The sequence below is a fragment of the Seriola dumerili genome, unplaced genomic scaffold, assembly GCF_002260705.1.
Source record: "Seriola dumerili isolate Sdu_G_001 unplaced genomic scaffold, Sdu_1.0 BDQW01000193.1, whole genome shotgun sequence".
NCBI lineage: Eukaryota > Metazoa > Chordata > Actinopteri > Carangiformes > Carangidae > Seriola > Seriola dumerili.
In genome coordinates, this window is record NW_019174448.1 from 1,120,311 (window position 1) to 1,145,256 (window position 24,946).

Consider the following 24,946-nt stretch of genomic DNA (forward strand, 5'->3'; position numbering starts at 1 on the left):
CCCGAGCCCGGTTATGATAGCTAGGTACTAGGGGTGGGCAATCAGCTAGCCTGCTAACTGCAACAGGCGATGTCAGCCCTTGTTCTGCGCTGCAGCCACGGCGAGCTTGGCGTTGCGGAACATGTACAAGTTCTCCACGGACGCAGAACGTCTGTGGGACCAGAGACCTGCCCGTAGGTTAGCCGGGGCTAGCTAGTGAGCAGCGACTGAACTGTTCAATTTAAATTCTACATGTAGGACCTCATAAATGAATAAAAAGTGCTTTACAAACGAATACGTCACATGAACTAAGAAAAAAGTGCAACTGGTTCTGACAGAATTTGTAAACAGGAAACAGCGGCGAGCAGACAAACATCTGGAAGAAGCGGCGGAAAGATACGAATCACAACTTCCGGTCAGGACATTCACAATAAAATCAGAGCAGGAAACAAAATGCAGATCGTGTTAAAGATGGTGGGTTTTACTTTTAGCCAGATAGCCCATCCCTAGCTTCTCATCTGATAAGTTGATTTGTTAGTGGATTCAGATTTGATAAAATGGCATGGAACTCTAAATGTACGAATCCAACGAAAGGTTTCTCTGATGAAAACACACTTCCCTACTTCAAAAAGACTTTCTTTGGCCATAAAATACAACACAGTCACAGTCACAGTCACAGTCACAGTCAGTCTGGCTTCACTTAAAACTAACGTGATACCTCAACCAGATGAAATGCACAGGAATGCACTTAGAGAAAGGCTGACAGGACCGTAAAGCAGAACCCGTCTCTAACAGAACGGAAACTTAATTTCAGTGACGTGTGAGTGGTTTTAAATCCCACAGTGTCTGGTGTCGGCTGCGAGGCCACTTCAGAAGAAAAGAAAAAGGTGTAAATTTAAGCAAGAAGTGGACTTGAAAAATAAATTTGAGTTGTATTTTCCTGACAACACAGGCGTGCTGTTTGCATGTGTACAAACCTGAGCGGGTGTATTTCTGCAGTGCAGCGGCAACTTTTCTGCTTCAGTACTGCAGAGAGCACAATGCAGCACAAACACAAACTGTAATGTATTTCACTTATATCTCCACACGTTCTCTTAAGAGATGAAGTCAGTCTGTACGAAGCATGGCTGCTGTGAGTGCATGTGCTTCGACAAGAACAGATAAATCAGAGAAAAGAAAAAAACTGAGTGACGGGAGGTTTTTGAAAACATGTCTGCAGAAGCAGAGGGGAAGTGTTTGACTCGACAACAACAAAGGCAGATTTCTGATGTGCAGCAGACCAGGAAGAGCAGCCAGCCAGCCGGCCGGCCGGCCAGCTGACAGCGATGCTCCCTCTCAAGACCTCCAGAGGAATGTGGTGCCGAAAAAGTTCAAAAGATTTTCTGCCGGCCGCAGTTAAAGAGCACAGAGAGGAAAACACGAGCGTAACGTCTAACCTTTAAACCAGGAGGCCAAGGAGCTGCCGTGTCACGAGTCAGCGGTATGCAGAATAGCGTTGCATTGTGACTAGACAAATCCAATCGTTGACTTTGATCCCGTTGCGTTCAATTTAAAAAAAAAAAAAAAAAAAAGATGACAATAACGCCATTCATGTGACGTAGAGAAGAATGAGTAAAATGACTCTGAGTGGTAAACAAACATCAGGTAGAAACATCAATCCCTTCATTCAGTACAGTAAAGCAGGTTTAACAGATGACTGAATGTTCGGGGGGAATAAAGCTGGGACGGGTCAGGCGGGAATTTGTAGTCGTACACAAGAGCCTGTTTCTCGGTTCTTACAGAGGATCATGTTATTTTTCTGCAGGGGGATCAAAGGCGGGAGATGTAAATAGGTCAAAGAGATGCTGAAAACCCCCTTCTTCTTTTTTTACCCCCTCCCCCCGCAATACGAGGAGTTATCAAAACAGTGATGCGAGCGAGCGCGGCATCGTTATTCTACCAACCTGTCCGGAGGAGGCCAACAGGTTGATGGTGGTCAGTAGCATCCAACCGCGACTCGCCTCCTCACTCTGGTTCACCTCCAGGAACTGGACGATGGCTCGACTGGCTGCCTCTGGAGAAGCAAACACACACACACACACACACACACACACACATTAAGTGGATGGAAAGTGACAGCTCACTGTGGCAGGCAGATGGGCTGCTGGAACAGTGATCAGTTATGCAATGAATAATCATCTTGGTGAATGCGATGTGGGAAAAGTGAGGGCTTGAGGCTTCTTGGTTTTGTCTCGTCTCCAACCCCACCAAAAAAAAACAACAACAAATCTTGTCTGCTGTTCTAATCCTGTCTCAATTTAATACAGATAATTAAGGCAATCAAGAAAATCAATTTACAGACTTACAGCGTTAGCCAACTAGCCGACTTAGCTAGCTTCTTGGTGCAGCGACCAACTATTCTGCTCTCAGGTTATTAAGTTGACTTTTCTTATGTTTCTGTTCTTTTCATCCAACGACCAGACCTTTAAAGATTCACTAAAGTTCACTAACTAATATTTGTTGTGATTGCATGAAGGAAATAGGTTTGCTGGGACAGGAGCTGAAACTGCTAAAGCAGCTAGCTGTGAGCGTTTCCAGGCTGCTACAGTAAGTCTGCATGTACTTAACTTCCTCATACTGTGAATAACAAGTATTTAATCTACAGATACATACAGATCAGCTAATACAGCAGTGATTTAGAGAACTGACCACCACGGTGAAGATTTTCCAATCTGACTCATCGTCTTTACTGCCAAATACAAAGGGCTCTGATTGGCTCAGATTCATCTCCAACCACGGGAACAGCCATTCCTGAAGAACAACTCCAGCACTGTGTCCAACATCACTCCCTCCTTCACTCATTCACTTCTCCCTTTGTAACGGACACTCAGTGATTCACTGTTTGATGAGTAATACATTTGAGATTTCAGGGGCTTGTGAGTCATCGTCATATTGCGTCATCACCGACAGGAGTAGACGCACGACTGTAAAATGTATATATGCTATAAAATGGACACGCTGCAGTGTAGTATTGCATTGTATTACACATGTTCTCTCAGCTTCAGATGGAGAAATAAAGTTTGTTTTTGAAAATAGAAAATCTAAATCAGTTGTTTTGATGATGCCAGAGTGCTGCAAAGCCAGTCGAGAGCCTGAGTCAACTACTGACTCAATCTACAGAGGCCTGGCCACCAGCTGGAGGAGTGTGTTGTGTTGTGCTGCTGCAAAATCAGAGCCGTCCTCTGCTTCTCCGCTCGAAAAACAACACATCACATGATCAGACAGAGACAGAGAGATGGAGGATGGAGAGAGATGATAGAGAAGGAGAGTGTGTGTGTGTGTGTGTGTGTGTGTGTGTGTGTGTGTCCTTTGTACAAAAAAAGTCTACTGACTGCGAAAATTTTTTAAATGGAAAATGGTAGATTTTAACCCCGTGGAGTCCGTCTGCAGCCACAGTTTTATTTACAGTTACATAACTTTATGTATCATGTAGAGACAAGCTGAGGGAAACAGTTGGAAGTGCTGATGTGGGACTTTCACACACGATCGCACAGAGTCTGAATTGTTATTATTTCCCACGATTGGCATAATTTATCATTTTAAGTGAAAAAGGCACAAAAATAAATGTATTATAGTTTCATATCTCACATATTTCTGCTACATTAGAGTGTATAAACAGTAAAACCATAGTTTGTCCGACTTTGAGCTTTTCTATAGTAATATTTGATGCAATGCATGTGGGCCAGGGATGCATTAAAAGGTAACGCAAAGACAGGGATGAATTCATAAAACAAATCATCAAAATAGACTCCAGAGGGTTAATTAACTGTAGGATAAGACACTTCCTTGTATATACTTCATCACTTACAGGTGTTTGGGAATTTTGTTTACGTGCAGGATGTACTTGCTGCTGCTTTAAAGCAAAATTTGAACCAATAATAATCGTAGAATCATGATTTTACCTATAAAAATCATTCAAATTGATCGTAATGGAAGGAATAAAAAATCCCTTCCAACATCTATGTGTTTATAAGTAAAGCCAAAGGGGGAATGAACACCCACAGAGGGGAGGAAGCGAACAAGTAGATCATCTTTGTGACAAGGAAACTGGTTATGGGGAACTAACCGCAACAGCGCCAGAGATATGATAAAGTACTTCCTGTTACATCTGCCTGTCAGAGCGCTCACCTGTTGACTTGTTAGAGGCTCTTCGTCTGATTTCCGTCACCATGAGTCGTGAGACCTGGGTGGTGAACTGCAGCAGGTCGGAGAACTTCTCCGTCATGGTGCTGGGTGGAGCATTCCCAAAGACCTGAAGCAAAACAGATTAGTTGTAGTTTAATCAGGGGAAAAATTATTTATTATATTATTATTTATTATTATTTCTTTAATAGAAAGAACATGTAATAAATTGGTCATTATTTGCTATTAAAGCCTCATAATTGCAGCTGTAATCAGGCACGAGCAGGACTCATCAGGGAACACAGCCACAGCGCAGACTGCAGCCGGTCAAAGATATACTGCACTTCATTCAACGACGGCTCATCATGTATTTATTTATCCAGCAGATCTGACATGAAAGACGGCCTGGAGCCCGGAGCCCTGCGCCTGGAGCCCGGAGCCCCGCTGCACCGGGAGTACTCTTTACTTTTGAATTCTGACATGAATTATGCCACCAGTGAGTGAATCACAGCCAGCGCGGGGGTAATTAGCTGACAAGTCAAGAGACCCTCGGTAAGGCACTCCAGTGTGACGAGAACACTCAACAGGCCTGCCTGCTGCAACGGCCGTGAAAAAACCGAGAGGCAAACTGCTCCGTCGGTGTAATAGAAGAGAAAGACTGTAAATATTACAACCGTTTCACTGGCTCCTGTGTTCTCTGCTTCGTCGAGTAAACACACACACACACACACACACACACACGCACGCACGCAGACGTTTCACATCGATCTGTGGCTCTTCCGACTTCCCATTCGACCTCCCTGCAAAGCATTTCGTATACTCTACTACAGCCCTTTAATCAATTTGTCAAATCAAATCAAAGTTGTCAATTGTCCAATTTGCACATGTTTGTGGTCGTCATTAGTGCTGGAATGATTCATCTATAAATAAATTTGTCAATCAATAGAAAGTTCATTAGGAAAAACATTGATAAATTACTTAAATGATGAATTGGTTTTCAAATAAAAATGACAAATATTCACAGCTGCTTTTCTCTGTTTTTAATTATTAAACGCTTTTTAGAATAAATGGTTTCTCAGTTAAACAAAAAGGATTAAATCAGTATGAAACTCTAGATTCAAACTGTATGTCTGAGATTTTTAAGGTGTCTGGATCTGGTTTATCATCTGTAAATGCAACTAATTACTTTTATTTTACATTTACTTTCAGTGTATGCAAGTTATATATATCATCCTTTCTTTGTATTGCTTATGGTTTCTATTTCACTAAATTGCTTATCTAAGTTAATGTAGCATATAAATTGTCAGTTACCAACAGTGAAGATTATTTCCTCATATATCTCTGATTTCAGTTCTTTTTTTTTGTGTTGCAGCTTGTGGCTTTTCGATTTAACACAGTGTTGACAGGGTGTGGGAAGTTCACCACCTTTGCATGACTTCACACTGCTATGCACCTGTCCGCCAGGTGTGCGTTACACAATAGTCACTTTGTCACCGGCGTTTTTGGAGATCTGTACTTTGGGGACCAGGTGTGTCATCAGGGAGCTCAAGCTTTAATACAGTGTCAGTGCTAGAGGTAATGATAAAGTATGTTTCAATATACTGCAGTCTGATCATTTACATGGTAAATACAGTAGAAACATGTATGTCACTGCGCTCAATTTAGCTGAACAGCAATAATTCAACATACCCGGACAAGTCAACCAGCTGATTTCCATCAGATTTAACTGCAGCCTGTTGAAATAGCATCTGTGAGGTGTGTATGCAGGTGTGTGTGGAAATAACCTGTTAACCACAGGATCTGAATCGCAAATACTCCCCCGGTTACATGCTCTTTTATTGAGCTCACGTCAATCCATCCATAGTAGAGTGATGGAGTGATAGAGGAGTGATGTAAGAGGTCCTGTGTGTCAGCTGACGGAGCACCAGCAGTGAGCAGGTTTGAACGCCGGCGTCATACATCACAGAACCAAAGTGAATGCTTTTAAACTGAGCTGTCAACTCGGGAGTTCTTATGTGAACTGATGTCTGTTCCGAGACGTTCGTCTGCTCGTGCGCTTGCTGTTTGGACCGCCGCCAACCCTCACCCTCCGCCCCTGCTGTGACTTACCCTGTTAAATACAGGAAGCATCATGTAGAGCTTCTCCTCCTGCTCCTTCTGGGTCATGTGGCGAGGAGGGTGGCACAGCTCGGCGAACAGGCGCCGCAGGTGCATCAGGCCCAGCGCGTTGTCCTGGGGGCTGCACTCCTCCTGCCTCGGCCGCCCCATGATCCTCTTCACCATGTTCATCTTGAGCGGCTTTGTCAGGGCAAAGGCAGCCCTGTGGAAGGAGGAGGGGAGGTTAATTACATGTCTTATAACAGTTTAACACTGGGCTGGGTATCACTTAATAACATTTCTTTGTTACCAACTAAACTGTGTCGGCTGGTTGGCCCTGCACACTTGATTAAACTCATCCTCTTGTTTAGCTGTTTCCTCTCTTTGCACTGTCCACTTCGCTGCTGTAATACTGCAGGTTTCTCCTCTGTGGGACTTATAAAGGAATATCTTATCTGATCTTTAATCAGAGTCTCTGATTGAAATCAAAACTTTTTTAGTTGGTTGTTTGTCTTTTCGTTTTTCTCGTTCTAGTATCTCTACTGAAATTTAGGCATCATATCACAAACCGTAATAACAATATAAACATGTAGCGAGTTGCTGCAAAACATAAAAATGTCCTCTGGGTGACATAACTTGACTTCTGCAAACTTTATTAAAAGGTCCTCAGCTGGTTGAATTTCTAAACACTAAACCCTTTCGTGCTGTTTTTTTTTGATCGATCGGTCTGGTTAACTCTAACTGTCGCCCCGGCAACTGCACAAAAGCTCAGGACTCGGGAGTTGGTATCAAACATTAAGAGATTAGTGAGAGTAGTGACAGGTGGCATCACTGGGCCAGATGTGTGGTTTAGTTTCCTTGTTTTCTAACAACAGTCTTTTGACATGCTTAGCTGAATGTAAAAAAAAAAAAAGACTATTATATATTTGTCAAACTAGTAAACTGGAAAAGGCAGCACATTAGGTTCAGTGTAGAAACTCAGCTGTCATTTAAAATAATACTGAGCCATGATATTTCAAACTGTACTTGACACATGATGAAACTGCCGTTTTTGTTTTTGTTGGTGAAGTAACTTTCTGCCTCATTGGCAAAGCTAATGAAAATACAGCCGGGAGCACAAACTGTCCCGAATTCAGGTGACTGTGTTTCTTTATCCAATTTACTTTGAGCGGTATTCATTTGACATTTCTCTTCCTTTACAGCACGGCTGATATTTCCACACATCCAGTCCTCTCCAGACTATCTTCAAGACGGTTGCTAGGAGACTTCACCGAACAGCAAAGCCCACACACACACAACACAGATAAACATCGGCTGATAAAAACAGAATCAGCAGATTGGAACGGCGTGACCAAGTCGCTCATCAATCTCAATACGAGCTTCAACCACGCTGCGCACTGCACCTTGCTCAAGGGAACGCCGACACTGGTGACTGAGGGAGGGAGAAGCATTTCTCATTTACTCTGCCCACATGATGGAGCATGAGCCTCTAGGGATGTGGGGGGGGGGAAAAATGACTTTGTTTTTCTGTATGAGACATGAAGAAACCTTTGAACCTCTTTCCTCAGCTCCGGTTTTCCTTTTTCCTTGCGTTTCTCGCTCGTACGCGATCAGTCTGTGATCTCGCTGCCGGTGTTTTCTGTTACACCTGTGATGACAGCACCATTACTCTGACCATGGGACTCTTTCACACTCTTCAGGTGGAGATTTACCAGCTGCAAACCTGTCCTACTTTTGAAATCATGTGGTATGTACTGTTTTGTACATAGTACATTTTCTCAAACAATGGGAGTTACTTCACCTCTGAGTCTTTGTGTATATATAGATATATATATATATATATCTATATATACACAAATGCCCTGGCTGAGGTTACATCATTGATCAACTTGTAGACCTGCATTGAGGTGAACGGCAGCTAAAAAGCACCGACAGTTCAGTTCCAGTTCTGCAGCTCCGTGGACGGTGAGCGGACGTGACAGTCCACCATGTAGTCCCTCCTTTCCCAGTGGAGGAAGCGCACGCCTCACAGTCCTGACTTTAGACACTGACAAAATAGTTCCTGCCCTTTAGTTTAAAAAAATAACAGCAAGGTTACAGACAAGCATGCCTTCATATTTACAGCTGGCCAAATAACAATCTCCCATCTCTTTACAGTCAATTTCCCCCATCCAATAAAAGGTGACACAAGCCTAAAATGATTATTTCGTAACTAAATACTGCAATGAACCAGGCAGGATGTCAAAATTAATACTGACTAATTTCCAAAATGCTGGTAAAATTGGTTTTTACTAGTACCTGGTTAGTCACTACAGGACAGTTGTGATACAGGAACATTATTACTTTCTGTGTAGTGCATAGTTTATGAATACCACCAACCTTTGTCCCTGGGGCCGGTGCACAGTTCACTACCTGTTGAGCTGCTCTACGCATCGCAGCCAGGTACTGAATACTGATATACTGATGCTAGAAAAAGGTACCACAATACCCTGCTGTGAAGACCAGTATCAAACCCCATTTTACTAGTATCAATACTTCAGATAATGATTAACTGTAAGTCTTGCACTTCATGCTGATGAAGCAAACCCAGCCTGCTCACTACAGTAGTGCACTAAAGTGGGATCACCACAAATAACTCAGTGCACCTCCTTGTCTGTTCTACTGAGCATTTTCTAGTTTTCTATTAAAATCAAATTAGATTTAAAAATGATAATTAATGAGAACAGGCTCGTGGTATTGTTTCAGCATTTAAGCAGTTATAGTATTGTTTAATTAGTCTTAAAAGTTCTGAAAACTAAATAACTTGAATGAATGTATATTACAGGTAATTTCTCATAAACTGTCCTATTTGGTATCAGACACAGATCGTTGGAGAAGCTACTTCCGGTTTCCAAGTTTTTCCGAGCGAACGTCTGTGCTCCACGTTCCCCGACACCTGCCAGTCAAACAGCTGAGTCTTAACGCCTTGCTCAGCAGCACCTGAGAAGTCGCTGCTGAGGACTAGGAAAGTATTTCTCATTCCCTCCGCGCAGCGACTTATGTGAAGTCTAAACAAATCTGGATTCAAACCAGCCACCCTCAGGGCAAGAGCCCCTCTGAGCCGGCTAATTCACTCTTGGCAAGCTCCTCCATCTGTTGGCTGTGTATAAATTTGATTCTGTTGTTGTGATATCACAATTGCTGGCACTTTGGAGATGCTGGGGTATTGTTAAAGTCGTCTGTAAACTTGCCTGCGTGCCAAAAACAGAAGATTTCGAATAATGCGACTGAGGAAGCCACTCCTTGCCGGCGGCTGTGTTCGTTCCCCGCTCCTCGGTTTCTATTCTTGTGCCTGCGTCATACACATTTTTATTGAATTGTTTTTTTGTTTTGTTTTTTGGTGTTGAATATAATTTGCAATTAATGTCAATCAATCAATCCATATGATTATTTATTTGTGATGGAGAACATGTTGAAAGTCAGTGGTTAGATCGGGAGAAATTTTCATTACCAAGAAGAAAGAAGCAAAATCCTGCTCCCAACAAGGAAATGCTCACTGATTTGATGACCTCATGACCTTTTCCTTAGCACCAGCAACACACAAAACTTCTCTCAGCTACACAGTTCGATGTTGACATTGACTGTACAGGCTAAGTGGGTAAATTATTAGGTGTTACCAGAGGTTTGTCCTCTATCGAGTGCTCTCTCATGTTCAAGGTCTGCTTTTCCCCCGACTGGCATCTCAACAACCCCACATCTCCTTTCCCTCCTCGTCCTTCTCATTCCTTTAAAGGACTGTCATAAAAGACGGCGAGAACGTGAAGAGCAACGTAATGGAGGAGACGGAAGAGCCGCACAGAAACTTCCAAGTGTAAATTGTGATTTACGGGAACGTGGCGTCGGCAGAGACTAACAGAATTACTCCAAGGCTTCAGTAATTCATTTTGCCCACACAGCCGGGGCTGCCCTCTGGGTGAACTCGCATTCAAACTGAAACTCCATTTAACATCCCTCATTTAGTACACTTACAGTACATCTAATTATGTGCAGTGTACTATCTAAAGTGCCTGACACTGCCCCTGAGTGCACACATATATATATTTTTTTTTTACCACGGATTGTCTCAAGGGGTTGAACACCTTCACATGGTCAGTGTTTGGCTTTGAACCAGAGACGTCTCTCGACACAGAGTACGCCAAGTTCGGACTCTCGTACTTTGGAGTTCACAAGTTCAACTCGAGACGTCCAGACTCCCGAGGACTGGAAGATTATTTGCAATTGAAACAGGCAAATAATCTAAAGTCAAATCTCCACAAACAGACAGAGAGTGTAGTAAAAATATATACGTTTAATATGAAGCCCACTGCCTGAGAGGTGGTGGTATATTTCTACACTGCTGTTGTTAAACTGTCCAATAAATCACGTACCAGCAGCAACAAATATTATATTTCGACTCAGATCAAATTTCATCTTCCAAAAGGAATTTTTATCATATATCAAAACACTACAGACAACATGGCCTCCAGCAAATTAACGATGGGCTGCAGAGATAACACTTTTTCTACCGGGACGATGGCGCACAACGACGGTCCTCACATCTCCGGAAAAACGCCCGAGCAAATATCCAAACGGTTCCTGGGCGACTGCGACTGAACGCAGAGAGAGAAAGAGCTCAGGACTCATTTTTATAAATATCAATCAACAGGAAACGATTTGAAACACAAAAATCGAAACGCAAGAAATCAAAGGAGATGACAAATGCTGCCGTAATCACGCTTTGAGTTACATAATTAGTTCTGGCACATCAGCGCTTTGGGCCTCTTGCCTCGGTTTGAAAGGAAATTTCACGAGAAAAATGGAGAAAACACAGGTGGGACGTCGGGTTTGTCTCAGGCACATTTTAGACGCATGACAGAGATCAAAAGAGACAAGACCTGAAAGGCTCAGGATTTGACATTTACAATACAGCCTGTGTTGGCAGCGACACACTCCGCAATTCAGCTCTTATTAACCACCAGCTCTGCCTGTCTGAGATAAGGCCAACAGTGTATATCCTCCCAAAACAACAACATTATAACCCCCGGCTCTCTGCAGGGACTGATAAAGTTTGTGCAACATGTGATGGGAGATTTCTGTTTTCAGTGACCGGCCTATAGATGCACCCGCTGCCACGTTTTTATTGCATTCTCACTCTTTATTGTACATTAAGTTGAATTTAACAGATTTCTAAAAAAGGGATAAATTTCATCTTTGCAGCAAAAAATAATAATAAAATGTGAAAATATTATATGAGGCAATTTATACTTACTAAAAAGAAACTGATGGAAACAGTCATCATGCTACAGGTACATTAAAGTTATTTAAAGCTAAAAATAATGCTCTACATAATGACTGATAACACACTATTGCTTCTCTTTTTCTCTATTTATAAAAGGAAGTGAGTTCAGAACATTAAGTATTTCCAGCCACAGGAAGTTATAAGGCGGGGTGTGATTAACTACACTGTGGAGAGCCGCTTTAAAACCAAAATTTAAATGTAGTTAGGACGTATAAAGTACTTTTCCGCAGTATCACTGTGGGACAGATGTGCAGCCAGCAGCGGGGTGTTTACAGTGACAGCCAATAATCAAAGGTTTATTCAGTTTGTTTTAATGTAAGCCAACCTAGAAAATGATTAGCAACAAACGCCATAAAACCTTTTATCTGAGGGAACTGATAACTGCACATCTAGAATAAGCTGACCTACAAAAACAGAACCACGTGAACACTGCTCCTGATTCAGAAACTGATTCAGCAATTTTGTTGTAGTCAGAACAGGAAATTACACAATGAAGGAAAAGTATTTTCTGTACAAGTTGGTGAAAATCAACAGACATATTCACTTCTTCTCCTGCTGGATATGGTCTAAGAATAGTTAAGGCTGTCTGAGTGACAGATGATTTTCTATCAAAGTGTTTGGTAACTCGTTGAAGCTCAAGTAACGAGTTCATTAAAGGTCCCACATTGTATAAAGATAGATCTCCATGTGTAGTTTGATTATAGATCAGGTCTAGCTTCTATATTAATACTGTGAAAGTATCAAAGCCTCAGTCCACAGAGAAATGCACACAGCCTGTATTCAGAAACTGAGCCTTAAAACCAGCCGTCAGGACTTCTGTAACTTTGTGATGTCACAACGGAGCAGTCTCCGCCCTCTCACCGACCTGTTGTTACTAGAGCTCCAGAGAGAAGCCTGAGAGAGGAGATGTAAAACGACACTGAGATGGTTTTTGGTTCTTAAAACCACAAATATATCTTCTTATTGATATCAGCATTTCAGGAAAAAGTGTAAAATAAGGAACCTTTAATATGAACCAATTATTGATCCTTCGTGCGTCTTATTAAGATCATGTTCATGGAGGTAAAGGTTGATAACTATTATTACATGTCACAGCATTGACAAAAGGACGGAGATATTCTCAGCACTGCTGAAGCCTCATGAGCTCTGTCCACTGCCAACATCCTTCCCCTTTCCTGTGTTGACGCTTACACTATGTTTGGCTCTCGCTTCCCATTTATACCATTCAATAATCCACACAACCCACATGACAGTCCTTATCATAAATAAAACAAACTGAATCATCCAGTGGATGGATGAGCAGACCACTGGCAGCAGTAAAACAAAGAGGTACAGATATATATATATACACAGCTGGTTGAGGCTTTGAGAAAAAGCCACAGATCTACTGCACATTTGGCGAAGCCAGCACACCAGCAGTGGGGTTATAAAGCGATCAAGATGCAGCCTCGGCAGCATCAGCAGAAAAGCCAGACTTCAGCTGTTGGCTAAACTGGAAAGACGAGCTTTTTGAAAATCTGCCAGTCAAGGAGAAAATGTTGCTGGATATCAAAAAAAAAAAAAAAAAAAAAAAAAAAAAAAAAATGAGAATCCAGAAGCAGAAATGGTTGGCCTGTGGCCGGGTTAAAAATATCTAGCCCACTGGGCCACAGGTTCCTGAGTTTAAAGCTGCAAGTTTCACTTTGAACCAGGAGGAACTACAGAGAGCAGCAGAAGCTTTTTTTCTTTTCACAGACTTGGGATTTATTTGGAGAGTTTGGAAATTGCACCGGGTCTCAGTGAGTGAGTGAGTGAGTGAAGTCCAGTGAGGCCTGCAGAAATTTTAAAAATAGATCCTGATCCGACAACTCTGCCAGAAAATGTGAAGTCGGCTGGTGTCTTTACAAAGGGAAAATTAATAAATGCATTTCTAAAAAAGCAAAATAAACTACTATGCATTTTTCACACATACTTTGTCATCCTGAAAAATGCATCGTTCTCCTGCCTAAAAATAAATAAATATATCCACAAAAACATCGATCACACGTAGAAGCTATATCACTTCCCTCTGGGTTTCCCACAGCGTTTTATTGTGGAGGCGCCTCTGCTAACGTCACAAGAACTCATCACAGGGTTATAAAAACTAATATTATGCTTATTAAGCTTCAGGGGGGCAAATAACAGTGCAGCTACATCACAGAGCTAGAGGTGACTGTTATCTACCCTCATCTAGTCACATGAAGGGGAAGAGATGTGTTAGGATCCGTCTCATTGAGCTCAGTAGGTGATTCATTTATCACAGTGTTTACTTGGCTGAAAAGAAAAACTTTTCTAAGAGAAAAGATTGGATCTTATTTTGAAAGATTTGGCTGTGATATACACTGGTTATGATAACACTGTAATCACAGTCACCAAAGTAATGGCTGCGATCTGGCAACACGGCAACGTCACTAAAACACGATCTGATAGAAGAAGAAATTTAAATGTACGGACAGGTTGTAAATGAGCCACAAGTTTAGCCTTTATTTGAATGTTAAACCAACCGGTAAGTCCTCAATAATGTTAGTAATGAACCCAACATTGCATAGGAAAACTGTGCATGTGCATCTGCAGAAAGTATGGTAATATGAAGCTGAACCACGAGGTCAGTCTGTAAACTGTGATGAGGGGTTGGCCTATAAATAATACAAAATATATATCTCAATATTTTGAAAATCTCCTCTGAAGATCTTCATAAAATGCAAAATTTAACCCTCTGATGAAATAAAATCAGTCCAGTATGATGATTCTAGTCCCTGCAACATTTGTCTGCGTTTAAAAACGATTCAAAACATTCTTGTTTACTGTTGGAACAATTTTAAATTTTCATGCATAAAAAAAAAAAAGGGGGAAATCAAAAACCGCCATCAGTTCTTTCACTAGCTGCAGTTCCCTCCGCTCCACATACAAAAACACACACGCCTCTATCGACGTCACACACACGCACCCAGGAGAGTTTTCTGGGCGGCGGGCTGGCGGGTGTGTGTTGTCTGTGAGAGGGAGACAGCCACAGGAGAGAGCGAGGGACGCGAAACGACTTAAAACAACCACGCGACGATTTCTACCTGATGTTCGCAATACATCACACACGTCATTTAAGCTGCGATACATCAAGCATTGTATTGTTTTATTTTAAAAGCACAGTTTGTAACGACTTTTCATTGTATCTTCCGAATAATTATCCTGTGAGCTGCTGAAATAACCCACTTTTTTGTAGTGTAATGTATCCTTGAGGCAGATCAAAGCCAGCATTTATCTCTGAACAATGCTGACTGTTAGCACTGCTGCACTGGGCCCTGTGTACCAGAGAGTCACTGAAGCAGACAAGAGTGCTGAGAGAATGGTAGAGCCGGAGCCCAGCAGGGCCGGGACCGCAAACTGGGGCAAACACATGTCATACGACTCAGCATAAGGCTGAGCTGGAAAATCAACAAAAGGGGAGGCAGTGATCCGCAGACAAATGCAGGATTACAACTCACTCCACCTACATGGTAAGCAGCAGACGTCACAAAAAACACAGAGCCCGGTGCTGAGACGCAATCACTTTGAGTTAGGTTGGTACCTCCCTTTCAACACTGGGCTCATAAGTGCAGTCATAACTGAAAGCAAGAGACGTGGTAAATAAATCTGGGGCGCTCGAAATACTGCCCCGGTGCAGCTTTACTCAATATCTCAGGGAGGAGTATAGTATGAGCTTTACCCTAGAGCCGCTTTCTGTTTTTTAATTTGACTTCCTGAAGCTTTGTCTCAGAGGAGATGGTGACTCCTATCTGTCCCATCGTCTGTGAAAACAAAGGTTTCGATGCTCCGAAGAGAACATTTGGTCTGAATCGACAAACATGAGTACAAGACAAAATCACTAACTGCTCCATTGTTGGATAAATCGCTGCGATGTCACATAAAGAGGACAGGATCAATATTTCTCCTGAAGTTTCTTCTATTTTCTCTCACTTTTTTGGGAAGTGTTTACACGTCTCTTTGAAAAGCAGATGAAATTTTTCCCAATATAATGTTTATATCTTATATCTTATCTTACTGGTTGATGTTATGAAGAACCTACATGCAAAAGGGGTTTGGATATAATCTATATATCAGCTTCATTCAGGGAGTGTTTGTTTGTTTGTTAATGTGATCCATTTTTAATTTCAGATCTGGAAACACAGCCAGGAAATCAGGAGATGCCCACAGCTTTGGCAACAGAGCACTTCTACTTCCTTCAGACATATGAAGCCGTCTCATCTGCTGTTCTCGCAGCATGTTGTTGAGAGAGAGGGCGCACCTGAAGAAAGCTGGAAACGGATCAGAAGGAATGAAATTTATGAAGAATTCCTAAAACAGCTTCCACATGATGCTTTTGTTATCTCTAACACAGCTGCTGAGCAGCTTTGTCGGTGATACAGAATTGTTTTTATATGCTAATATGACCAAACAAGTTTAGATCTTGCTGGTCCACTGCTCGTCTCTCTGCCGTGATGTGAATTTGAATGCCCAGCAGTGAACCTGTGCGGGCAGACAGCTCACTGCACACTCAACCTCAGGGAAAGGTGACATGACAGGAAGGATTAAAGCCTCAATCATCCTCCCTTCAGGATGCGCACACGGACAGCTGCGGACACGTGGTTGTGCTTATTATACTTCTTTCTCGTCCGCTTGGAGGAGCGCATGCACAGTTGGTGCCCTTGTAGCGTGGTCGCCGTGTGAACTGGTGCAGACACAACAAATCTAAAGGGAACACAAACGTCCACACAGACCTGCGCATACAACCTCTGATGATGAAATTTACATCGCACGGATGCTAGCGGACCTTGTGTGCCTCGCGGCTGCAGAAAGCACAACACTAGCCTAAGATAGCAGCTTTGATGAGGATTAGAAATAGGGATGGGAATTGAGAACCAGGTTCCGGTTGAGATCCCTGTTCAAAACCATCAGAATCAAATGCCTCCGAGCTCATGGGTTCCTTGAATCAGCGCTGGCATGTTTTTCTGAAATGTGTGCATTGCAAAACAATAACTTGGGTCTAACTCTGCTAGAAACCTGCAACAAGAAGCAGAGCAGAAATCTACAACAGCATTGGCGTCAGTAAAATCTTATCAATTCCTTTTAGAAAACCTACAGCACCAAATCATACAAAGTGATGACCAACTTGAAGCCAATGATACTTTCATAGCACTGGACCGAATGCTACACCCAATGGCGACCATGTCTCGTCTTGGCTGAAGCAAAGAAATAAGTCAGTGGCATCAATGCAGTGTTGACTGTTATGCAGCGGGGAGCCGAGCTTTCTTTCTTGGCCCTCCAGTCTTTTTCAAAGCATTCTCTTTAAGCGGACGCCAGCTTCAATGAACGTCTCACGGAGTTAGCGCTAACTCCTGGGAGATGAAGGCAGCTAATGCCCTGGAAAAGCCCAACTCTTCAAAGGCCTGTGTGGTTGTTCCTCTGGAGAAAGTGATGTAATCACAGGAACGTCTCCTGTCTGACAGTTTACGGGAGTAGGTGGAAGCGGCGGGACTCCACGGAGAAGAGAGAAAAAAAAAAACAAAAAAAAAAAAACAAACTGGGTTGACAGGAGTTAGATAAAACCAAAAGTTGTAAAACAAAATGCAGATTTAAAGAAAGTAGAAAGCTTTGCAGGCAAGGTGGCGGTTTCAATTCACACCAACCTTTAGCCTAATGTCGAGAGCAATGTGACACATAACCTACCAGCAGATACCTCTCTTTGTTAGCTGCCAAACCACAACAAGATTCACATTATATCTCTGGCGTTTTTAAAATACAAAATAACATGAAGCGGCCTTTAATTAACAGCCGCTGCCTGACCTGTATGAGTGTAACAGGAGCCAGAGGGGCAGGAAATGGTCTCGTGTCAGACAAGTCCAGACAGGACCAGAGCTGACGGCCTCGTCACTGGATATCTATTTAGGCAGTCAGTAAACAAACGCCTGGGGTGTCGTCCTCACGGGCCGTTACCACCAGTCACCGGCTAAACTCTACCTGTGTCCCCGCCGCCAGCTGTTAGTTCACACAGATGGACATTCATCGCTGTAAATGGTGAGTGTTGAGGTGCAGCAGTTATTGTCAGTGGTGGAGAAAGAACGTGGATTTATTTCTCAGAGATCACTGTAATATGCAGAGATAAAGTTCTTCTATTTTTTTCCCCCAATAACGTGTTGGTTAGAGCACAGAATGGTTTCCATGACAACAAGCGGGTCCTATACAAAAATTGCTGGCTGCCAACGACCATAATTACAAAACAGAGTTACATAATCACAAAACGTCAGGAGGAATTTTTAACATTAAATCACAACCACAATAGTCGTATATTTCACATTTTGACTTTAACATTAACGTCACAAACATCCATATATTTATACAACACCTTGTGGTGCAGGTGTTCAAGCTTCAGCCCTCAGGTAATTCACCAGCCCATGGCAAACTTTTCACACAATCCGAACTCTGAATTTGTCCTTTAAGTAACAGTGATTCATTTTTAGAAACCAAAAACCTTCACAACTGGAGAACTGGAAGAGGTGTTTGAGTCTTATGTGGACCAGGCATTTTGCACTATTTTCCATCTTTGTAATGTTTCTTTTTTTATTTTTCATCAGACATGGCGGCTTCTCCATCTCTGCTTACGTCTCGGTCACCAGTCATTTCCTGCTTGTAATGGATGCACTTCATGTTCCTGAACGTGAGTTTTGAAGAATTCAAAAAAACATCCTTCATCTCGTCTTGGATGCTTCGTTCAATTTAGAAAGTATAGCTTACTTATAAATTGTGCTCCTTAGTTTTAACTTGAAAAAAATCAGTAACAGCCTTACAACTTTACACAAAAGGAGTCAGATGTCTACCAATTAACCATCACTGCTCTGCTCTTTACACTTGTTGTACAAAGTTAAATGCAGCCGTGTTAAGCCTGTGCTTCTTTTTCATCCTGCACCCACCAGCTCTAGAGACATCAGGGTATTTTGTTACAGATACAGCGGCTCCGTCTGTTGCAACCCTCGCTGCTCGATGGTGGTAATGATGGAAATCGAAGCTTATTACACAACTGCACTCTAAGCATCCGCCACACAGCTTAAATGTGAAGTAACATGTAAACGAGTGTGGCACACTGACGCCGAGCAACGGCAACGCTTTTAAGATCGATAATGACAATAAACCTGCACACATCCACCGAGGTCAGCCTCGCAAGTTAACAGTTAACAAACCCCCTGGTCGCCGCGGAGACGAGCTCAGCACCCACCTCTTGATTTTCCCTACCTGCTGTTCTCTCTGCGTTCCGCCAGCATCTCAACTCATCGGCGGCAGAGGAGAGACGGAAGAAAAATATTCCACTACAAACCGAGAGCGTGCTCGTCTTCCTCAACAACAAATAAAAAAAAGCTGTCGTCTCTTTGATAGGGAAAGGCGACGACAATGGTGTCATGCCTTTCCCCTCACGGCGGCGTGAGAAGAGGAGAGGCTGAGCGCGCCGGCATGGCTCGTCTTCGTTGGCAGTGCCAGGGGCTTTGTTTGCCAGCCAGCGTACTGTGTGTGTGTGTGTGTGTGTGTGTGTGTGTGTGTGTGTGTGTGTGTGTGTGTGTGGCCTGCCGGGACTGGCACAGCTGATCCCCCCCTGACACCGGGTGGGGTGTACAGGGCTTTGGAGGAAGAGGAGGAGGGGAGGTGGAGGAGTGTGTGTATGTGTGTATGTGTGTGTGTGTGTGTGTGTGTGTGTGTGTGTGTGTGTGGAGGGGGGGGGGCACTGAGAGGAACATACCATTTAGACCAGAAAGGGAGGGGGTGGGGGCATGCGTAGCCCACAGTATCAAGCGCCATTAAAAATTCATCTAAAGGGGATTTAGTCGTCATTGTATGTGCATCCAGGCCCAATGAGTTCACATTAACTTTGCATTATTATGACATCAGTTTCTTTCTGAGACACATACAGGGAATGGAAAGTTTTTCTCTAGAGTAATTACCTGTATAAACCAAACGGTTCACAGGAGAACTGATGTATTGATATGTGGTGTAGGGCTGCACCATATACAAAATAGAAAAAAAATCATATTGCCATTATTTTGGCAGATATTTCATTTGCAATATGAGTCACAATTTCAGTGAGGATGATTGTTTTTGCATTTTATTTTCACTGAAATCTTTGTACCAAACAACCACGTTCCTTTACGTCTCTGTAGCACCACAACGCTAATGTTGCTAACACATTTTGACTTTATCAAAAAAAAATTTAAGCTCCTGCGATTTGGATAGTGCGATTTTGATAATATTTCGATTAATTGTGAAACCCTATTATTCAGCAAATTATTTTTCAATTGAGAATACTCAAAAGAAAAAAAAAATTAAAAACAGCTAAAATTAAAAATATTCAGTTTACAATCATTTCTGGGAAAGAAAAGCAGCAGATTTTCACACTGGAGAAGCTGCAGCCAGAGAACGAGTGGCATTTTTCACTATTTTTGCTTGAAAAATTATTACAGCTATTAATTATAAAAACAGTTGCTGATTATTTTCCTGTTTATTTATTAATCGATGAACTGACAAATCCTTTCAGCTCTAACCTGACTCATTTTTTCATACAAAACATAAACATTTGATCGTGTATCGTATCGTATCGTATTTGGAGCTCCCTGCTGTTGGAAACAGTAGATCAAAAATGATCAGGTGATTAGTTAATGAACATAAAATTGAAGCTATTCTGATCTTTTATTTGAGTGATTTCTTAAATGTGAGGACTTGCTTCTTTTCTGTGATTTACACAGTTGCAAATGAAACACCATTCCCAGGTGCCACTTTGGGAAATTGCAATAGGCAATTTCCTTATTTTTTAATGGTTAATAGACCAAATATTGTCATTTTAACTGACGATGAAAATAATAATCAGTTGCAGCCCCACAGAATAAGTATGCATACTCAAATTCACAATACAGCTGTTCACTTGCTGCGTCTTGAGGAGTTTCAGATTCTCTCAACCTTAAAAAACCATCACAAGCTTGAAAAGGTTCAGAAACCCTCTCCCGGAGTCTGTGTTGGAACAGCCTGAGAACTACAGAGTCTTCTGGTTCACTAAGACGATGCCGAAGTGTGGTTCCCAGCAGGGACACACTGGGCCATATGGAAATGAGGCCAGCAGCGAAAGCAGATCATCCACCTCACTGAATGAAGCCTGCTATACAATCTCCTACTCAACATACCACCAGCAGCAAGGTTGAATATGCACAAGTGAGAAGTGAGAAAATCTGCAGTAACAGAAGCTGAACTGCAGCCGGAGAGACCTGTTGTGTTATACGAGCCTGAGGGCTCCTCAGTAACTTGAATAGCTTTACAGTTGAGATGTGGTTTGTGCTCTTCTCCGCCTCAACCTGCCCTTATTATGCCGGCTTGACATCTACTACTAATCATCACAATTTTAGTTCCCATCCAGTGCGGAGAGAAATCGACAGACAGACAAACAGACTCCAATACATTCATAAATAATGCAGTAAAACAGTTTTGTTGATCAACGCTAATAACGGCAAACCACACATGTGATCACAAACACTTAACATCGTCAGGCATCCCGACAGCTGTGAACATTCAGTACGGGGTGGAGCACGGTCTGTGAACATCTCAGACAATTAAACTGCAGCAATAAACACAGCTGGGAAAATATGTCTTCAGTCTTCAGCACAACCATTTCAACAGGGATTGGAGAGCCCATCATAGCGCAGCAGATATAACTGCATATTGAAGGGAAATCAAATTCAAATGTGGATACAAATGCTAAACTTTGCACAAATCCTCCTTAGGTGTTACTCTTTTGATGAAACACGTTAGGCACTTGAAAATTCAAGATGGCCTCCATTTCTGGCAAGGAAATGTTGTTGTTGTTTTTTTTTTTCCCAATAAGTTCATCCACTATTTTCTCATATGAATAATCCAGGTGTCAAATCATAACATTTAACAATGTAGAAGACACAATTTAGTACACTGTAAAAAAAAATGGAATGAAAAATATTACTCACAAAAAAAATATTACTCACAAAAAAGCCTGCTAACTAGCTTAGCGCTAACGAGTTAGCCTAGCGAGCTAATGTTAAGACACGATGACACATGATTCATAATAAATGGTTTGCAAATACATTATGCTTTTATGCAGATTTTTTTTCCCCCATTACATATTAGGAAATTTAAATTTAAGAGTTTAGCTAAGACATAGGATTAAACTGCAAAATATTTAAATCTGTCCCGTGGGTAAAATTCTGTAGTAAAATACACTGTATGTTTGCTTTGCCAAAAATGGCAGCCATCCTGAAATTCTGAAATGGGATAAACACACCAACTTTGGTTCTTGTATCCACATTTGAAAGTTTATTCTGCTGCACTATCACTGTGGTCTCAGATATGATCTATCCTCTGACCTTAAGATAAATAAACATACTCCTCTTAATTCATACCGTCTTTGAAGAAAATGCTACAACAGTTCAAATGGTAAAGCTTTCAGAGTGACCTGGATTTTATACTAGAGGATGAGGCTGGCGTTATTCTGTATTTTTGGTTAAGTGTCAACAAAGATGATCATGAAAAGACTAAAACCAACACGTGCGTTAGCCATTTCTCTCAATGCTGTCTGACTTCCCTGTCTGACTTCCCTGCCCCAAGCCAGAGGACGTAAATCTTTAAAAACAGGTCAGAAATATAGTTTCCTTTAAAAAAAGCTTAATTAATTAGCTTTGACAGCTGGCCATTGGGGATCATTTTCAGCATCTTTCTAATACAATTTTGGTGCTCTCATGAGCATTTCCAGCAGCAGGATGGTGTATGTACAATAGAGTAAGAAAAAACTACAATGCCCATGATCATTGTAATGAATGTGTGACTATTTGATGTGTATGTAATAGTTTTGGGACAATAATAGTGGCACTGACAAATGACATAGATCAGACAATAACAATATATCAGAGAATATAATTTAATTTGAATGAATCCATCTTTATCTTCTAACCACAATGAACACTTTAACTTACTATAATCCAATATGTAACTTAGACAAGAACACTTAATGTATGTGTATCTTTATATGTACATACATGTATGTACATATGTGTTTGTATATGAGTAAACACATGGTGCATGTGCATACCACAGTATTGACAGTGATTTCAGGGCTCTGCTCGCTCTCATGACGTGCAGGCCGTTCCCCGAGGGGCTAATTAAGAATTATCTCTCCCCCGGTTTATCACTGCACGCTGCTTCTTCTCAAGACAGACGACAACTGGTAAACTATAAACTTGAGTCTGGTGCCTGACATGGCGTCTTTGCTGAGAAACGCCGCACGCAACACAGGCTTGTCCCTTTCTTCGTGATGCATCTTACGTGGCCTGAGAGAGCTCACTTGGTGCATCGACAGGGAAATTAGCATTGGCCTTGTTCCGCATTATCCATGAGATTTTAATGTAGCGATCCAGCTACACTTAATCAATAACAACAGCCTTGAAAAGTGCAGAATACACACACACTGCTGCTGCTCCCATCCCACCACAGAGAGGCAAGGGTAGATAAAACTATAATCCCAGATTCTAATCTTTGTTTGTTTGTGTACATTAGTCTAAAGCCTCCATTTTATGAGAATATTTGTATATATTTGCTGTTTTTTTTCCTAATTTGGCCTTGAAAATGTTGTCATAGCACCTTTTTAAAAAAACAATTATCCAGTTTTGTTCCCAAAAATTCACACTGTGATTTCTGAAATAGAGCCCCCCCCCTCCCTCTGAGAAACGAGCGCTGCAGCTGTCACTTGACAACGCCAAATATCTGTTTGTTACAGCTTTTCTTTGCTTCATAAGATCATGATACATTAAATACTTTAGTCAAGAAAACACTGATAGCTTATAAGATAATTAACTAACCTTTCATTGCAGCCTAATGGATATACCCTTACATTAAATATTTAGACGCACCATTTTAGACATGCACCGTCCCTCCAAAGATGATCTGAGGTTATGAAAGGTCATTGAGGTTGCAATTTTGTGGTTACCTCCACCAAGGAGGTTATTAGCCATTAAGTTTTGGTGCAGTTTCAGTTAAAAGGGCAGATCAAAGAATTTGTTATCTCTTTCCTTAACCATGTAAGATACTTTTAAGACTTTCTTTGACATTACTGTCAATTTCTCAGAAAATAATGTTTGGATCTTGATATATTGACATATTTATGGTGTTGATATCTATGAGTTTGTACAATTTGGTGCAGATCCAAATAATAATCTGGATCTGGTGAAAGACTCTACTGAGTGCCATTCAAGCTGCATATGTGTGTTTGTTTGTCTGTCTGTCAGGTACGTGGGCTGATATATTCCCCGATATTCAGCAGGCACTTTCACATACTTCACAACCAAATAGCTTTTAAGAAGGGAGAAGAAGCAGTTCCTGGTACAAGACACCAACTTCAGTCAAAGGCATATGATCTATCACAGAACCATGGCAATGTTTAATCACAGTTAAATGTCACAAATAGAAGGGGGTAAACATGTTGAAAGTTCACAGTTGATGTTCGTGAGACATAAGGGACTCCACAAACAACGCAGATCAAAATACTGTGTAGCATCTTAACCGATACCTACAGGAATAACTACTCTACCTCCCCTAGAGAGAAATACATACTAATAACAAAGAAAACTACAGCTGTCGATGGAGGGATGATGAATGTTGCATAATTGCTAAAGTCATAGCAACCCTCGTTTTAGGCCTGAAGAGTAAACCCAGCTGAAATGACTGAACTGGTGATAAGAGTTTAACAGTTCTAGTGCCCGTTAGCATTGACAGTGCAGTGGAAAGACAGGAAGTCCCTGAGGTTACACTTCTGACTTTACTTCATCACGCTAACTACTGGCAAGTTGTGTAATCTCAGTAAATCACAGCGAGAGGGAAACTCAACTGTAAGTTTCTGTTGTGGAAAATAAAAAAAAAAGGCCCTGTGGGTTAAACAATCTTATCTTAGCATATTGTGGAAATTTGAAAAATAAAACTCCAGTAAAAATTCGAATGTTTGTGGTTTGAAAAACTAATTGAAGGCAGACATATTTAATGTTCTTGCCAACATTATTTTGTCATAGAGTTTCGTACATACTTCTCTAAAGGCCATTCTTTATGTCAACTTAAAAAGTCACCAAAACAAATTAAATATGTGCCAATATGTCACTCAGTATCACAGGCAATAACACCTGACACCAACAATCAGCCAGTAGCAGGTGGCAGTATCACCTTTTCTTCTATTACAGTATATTTAAGGGGTTACACAGCTTGGAGTGTGATGTTAAAGTTACTTTATAAACAATGATGAGGACACCAGTAGACTGAGGAATGTTTTCCCACTGTAAACAACATGGACAACATTTCACA

The 24,946-nt window shown here is 41.6% G+C and overlaps 1 protein-coding gene across 1 annotated transcript in view; it reads right to left on the reverse strand.

Moving 5' to 3' along the window:
* Nucleotides 1–24,946, reverse strand: part of wdfy3 (WD repeat and FYVE domain containing 3) — a 95,099-nt gene that overhangs the window by 66,078 nt on the left and 4,075 nt on the right. The window contains exons 2-4 of the mRNA XM_022753753.1: nucleotides 6,250–6,460; nucleotides 4,147–4,270; nucleotides 1,923–2,032 (exon numbers count right to left, since the gene is read on the reverse strand). Coding sequence (XP_022609474.1) covers nucleotides 1,923–2,032; nucleotides 4,147–4,270; nucleotides 6,250–6,429 — 414 coding nt within the window. The 5' untranslated portion in view covers nucleotides 6,430–6,460. The remainder of the gene's footprint in view (nucleotides 1–1,922; nucleotides 2,033–4,146; nucleotides 4,271–6,249; nucleotides 6,461–24,946) is intronic.